Here is a 4,521-nt window from a genome sequence, read left to right on the forward strand (position 1 = left end):
GAAACAGGTGTCCTAGTGTTTCTGCAGTAGTGGTCAGATATCACCCTGTAGGGTCCCCTAGGGCACGCTATAGAGTCATTGCACCATTTGCCCCAAATCCCAATTCAAATAACCCTCAAATTAAAGGGGCCCAGAGTTTAGAAAGCTGATAYAGTATACAGTACAGCATGACAACTTATTACAGGATGTCATTGCTTACAAGGATCAGAAATCATGGCTTTAGAGTAGCCTCAGATGGCACTGGCACGAGATGAGATGGGGTGCAGAATTCTGCAGGACTGTAACTCTTTAGAGGAAGCCTCAATGCAAGTTCCAGTTAAAGGGATTGGCACAGCTGGGCAGAACTTTTTTTTTTTCTTTGAGCAAGGGATTGAGTGATCTAGACATGGGGGAGGAAAAAAAAAAAAAGTTACAAGGAACAAGCCAAAAGAGAAACCATAAGCACCAGAGGGGCTCAGCAGGCAGCATGGCACAAGCCCCTTGAAACTGGCCTAATTAGTAACAACATAGTTGTCAGATACAAACCTCTCCCCTACACAGGCGGGAAAGAGGACAAACAAGCATTGCCCTGGCATCTCCACCCTACAGAAGCAAGTGCTTGGAGACTTTTCCCCTCCCTTCCAACCCTAGAAAAGGCAAAGGTCTTGCTCCTCCAACAGCATGCYGTTTAAGACGGTATACTCTCCCTCACAGAAAAAGGTGCAGAGGGAATGAGAAGTTTCATYCTCGCCTCTTGGATAGTTTCTTAAACTAAGAAACAAGATGGACAGAAACACAGATGAGAATCTCAACAGGAAGAGATGCTCAGTCTTCAGACATGAGATTTTGAGGAACTGCTTCTGCTTAGAATTGTACAGAACTAGAAGGGAGGAATTTTCCAATCACTTGCTTTAAAGTGAGTAATAGAAAGAATTACTATTGCCAATTCTACTATASGGAAACATTTTACTGGAGACTATTCTTGATGGTCTGGCTACCTGCTTCTTCCTTACGTAAAGATTTAAGATTTTTATCATTTCAGACTATGTTAATTCAGTTTGCTGTCATTCTGTATCACCAATATGCACAGCTCTGATCCTGTTCTTTGTCTACTTTATCTGCAACCTCCAGAGAAGCAGGCTGTCCAGAAAATATTCATTTTAAAAAACAGATCATAACTTGTCAGTCTCTCCAACACATGCTTTCCCAACTCAGAGACAGGGTGTGATCCAGTGGATAAAACACAATCCAGATTGGCCTTTGGCTCCAGATCCTGAAACAGCTCCTCATAGATTTTGCAGGTCAGCTTTGTCCTGCTCCTGGCTCCTTTYACATCGAAGGTTAGCTCCTCAGACACAGAAACAAAGGCTGGAAAGAGGCTGGAGTTGCCTATACACCAGTCTCATTTTTTTCAGTGCTTCTGAGAGTAGGTTCCTCCTGCACCTTCCTCATCTCCAGCCCTTTCACCCATGTATACGCAAAGGACCCCCCCAAAACCATCAAGTTACTCATCCACCACAGGAAGCTCTTTGTCTCCTCAAAATAGACAACAGCCAGCACTGTTTGGGCACATGCCTTGGCTGTCCCAGAGACATTGTGGGTGAGTGGGCTAGTGAACTTAATCTGYAGTCCAGTCACATACCCAATGGCAAAGCCAAACACTCCACCCAGGGTCATCATGCCCCAAAAGCTGGGGCTCCCCAGCTTATCGAAGTGGTAAATTGTGTGGAACTCGCCCAGCAGCATCATGAGGGGGAGGAACAGGACACAAGCATTCACATTGTTGTAGAAGGTCAGGCGCCAGATGCTACCATCCACCACTGGCAGCACCTTCTTTGTGTAGATGGCATTGAGCGAGACACACAGGCTTGCTAAGATCCCAAAGAATATACCAACCCATGACAGAGTGCCCTCAGCTCCTTCTTGGTCAACACCCAGCCAGAAGCCACCTGCAACCAAACAAATCAGGAATAATCTGAACAAGTGGTGAAGGACTCAAAATACATACAGCCAGTGATTCATAACCTACCTTACACTGAAAGAAAACCCACACTCATAACCTGAGGTGGCCTTAAGGGTTTCCTCTTCCTACTATGTAAATCCATAATGTATCATGACTAGCATTCTGAAAGGATTTCTTTCAGAAGTGCAGGTGTTTTAGTGCACAATCATTCAATCTTAGAGGATTGATTTCTACAGCAAGTAGGCAGCATGAGTTTAGAAACAATTATTCCAAAAAGCCATGAACTAAAGTTAAAGACATTCTTTGTGCACRGGCCATTCTCAGAAGGAGATCACGTGATTTTTTTTTTTTTTTTGACCAGGAAGCAAGTGGAATATATAGGCAGCAAGAAATACTCCTCTCTTACCACAGGGTGGGGAGGAAGTCAGGCCCACAACCCACCCAGCCTTGGCTGACTCTTATAGGAAGAAAAAAAGACATGAGAAATCAGAAGACAAGACAGTAAAACAGGCGTGCAATACTAAAGTTTTAGCAAAAGAGATCACAAGATACAGGTACTGTACTCAGTTTCTCTATCATGTTGAACTTTGAGAGTCAATATAATCTTTAACCACCTCTGAAACAGAAGCTACAAACTCTGTCTCTCCAGGGCAGAGTGGGAGACTTCCCCTCATCCAGCTCACGAGAAAACCGTAACAGCAGAGATGATCAGTTTCTAAAGGCACACTCAAGGCAAATGATTGGATCTCTTGGGAAAAATAGTAGCTGTTAATCAGGCAGGCACTCCTGTTCACCCCTTCTGTAAAGAGGGGAGTCTGGTAACTCATTTTCAAGTTCATCTGCTTGTCTAAGTACTGGAGTGAATACATATCCACCTGAAACTGAACTAAAAAAAAAAATCACTATTCTTGGCATCTGAACAGCCATGAAGTGGAAGGTAGCTTTTGGCATTACTGATGTCTTTGAAATGTAACACTAAGTTGTGCCCTTCAAGCCAGTCAATGGCCTACTGTAATTCCTTAAAACAACACCACAAGCTCTGTTTGTGTATAAATTTGATTAGCTAACCCTTCATCACACGCATTCAGCTTCTCTGAATTGGCAGGCTCCATTGTATGGTCCCAGTAGTACTTACAGATACTAAATACCATTATCATTATCAAAGATAATAATGCCACAATCATTTGAAATTAGAGAGAAAACCACCAGTTGTTTTAAGGTTTCTATGAAAAAATAGCAAGCTAAGGTAAGTTAAACTTAAATGGAGAGTAATGGAGTTACTTAATGCTCCAAGGTGGGATGGGGTGGAGAAGGGGGTAAAGAGAGAGCACCAGTCAGAAGAGTCATTTCTTCTGTTAGACTCTTACCTACACGTTCAAGGCACGCAAAGCAGATTGTCCAAGGTAGAGCAAGGAAAAGAGCCCTGAAATTGTGCTATCTCATCAGGGAGCAGCTGTGTACTTGGGGGGGAGACTAACAGAGAGGAAGGACAGTTTTGCTTGGCTTAGTATTTGAGGGAGTCAGCTTAGTGTCCAGGTCTGAGCTTAATACCAGAACAGCACTACGAAGCCCAAGTGTCCTCAGAAATTAACACTTCTACAGCCCACTTATGGGTAGGCTTTGCCTACTACTGAGGGGTGCTGAGCAACTCCTGCAAATAAAGGATAGAATCTCCCACTAGGCCTGTGGGAGTTGAGCATTCCTCTGTCTTGAAGGAACACATAGTACTGAGCAGCTGGAGACTTGAAATGCTGCAGTGACAACAGCCCGAGCAAACAGGGCCTTCCAACAGGCATTCACCCCGTGGGATGAAGCAGTACAACAGTGTGCTACAGCCCACAGAGTGAGATGCCAGGAGCCAAAAGCTGAGTTAACTGGGCCTCTCTCTAGTTACCTGCCCAGCCTCAGGAGAAATCCCTCCTCCAGCTCTCTGAGGCTGAAGGACTGCCTGCATGGCAGGTCCACACAGACCACCAGGAGCTGCAGATCCCCAACACCGCACAGCCCGTGCACCCTCCCAGCCTCACTCACCTATAATGATGCCACAGGCCAGCAGGGCATAGAGCGACGTGGTCTGCTTGAGGAGCAGGTAGGAAAGCAGCACGTTGAAGACGGTGGTGAGGGAGCGCCCCACGTTGTAGAAGGCCACACCGACGTACTTGAGGCAGAGGTTGTTGGAGGTGATCATGCCGATGAAGACGACAGAGAGGGGCAGGACGCTGCGGGACACCTTGGGGTCGAGGCGGAGGGCGGGCAGGCCGGGGCAGCCGGGGGGCCCGCAGGCCGCCCCCAGGCTGAGGCCCAGGCAGAGGGCGGCCGTGAGGGCGCACTGGAAGAAGGTGACGAAGAGCGGGGCGTCGAGGCGCAGCGAGGGGCTGTCCAGCAGGTACTTGTTGAGGAAGACCATGGTGATGGAGGTGAACCAGTAGAGGCAGACCACCAGGGCGATGCGCAGGGCCCGCAGCAGGAAGGGCGCCGGCCGCCCCCCGCCGCCCTCGGCCGGCAGCAGCGGGTCGGCGGCGCCGCCGCCCAGCGCCATCCGCAGGATCCCCGGCCGCTTCAGCTGCGCCCTGTTCATG

The 4,521-nt window shown here is 47.7% G+C and overlaps 1 protein-coding gene across 1 annotated transcript; it reads right to left on the minus strand.

Annotated features, from left to right (window-relative positions):
• Positions 1–6: 6 nt before the first annotated feature.
• On the minus strand, positions 7–4,520 carry SLC35C1 (solute carrier family 35 member C1). Its single transcript, XM_085306413.1, has 2 exons — positions 3,974–4,520; positions 7–1,928 (listed from the first exon to the last, which is right to left on the minus strand). The coding sequence occupies exons 1-2, from the start codon at positions 4,518–4,520 to the stop codon at positions 1,369–1,371; spliced, it is 1,107 nt and encodes a 368-aa protein (XP_085162539.1). The 3' UTR covers positions 7–1,368.
• Between the last annotated feature and the right edge of the window lies 1 nt (position 4,521).

Source organism: Rhea americana, unplaced genomic scaffold, assembly GCF_003343005.1.
Source record: "Rhea americana isolate MKP2758 unplaced genomic scaffold, rheAme1 scaffold_102, whole genome shotgun sequence".
Taxonomy (NCBI): Eukaryota; Metazoa; Chordata; class Aves; order Rheiformes; family Rheidae; genus Rhea; species Rhea americana.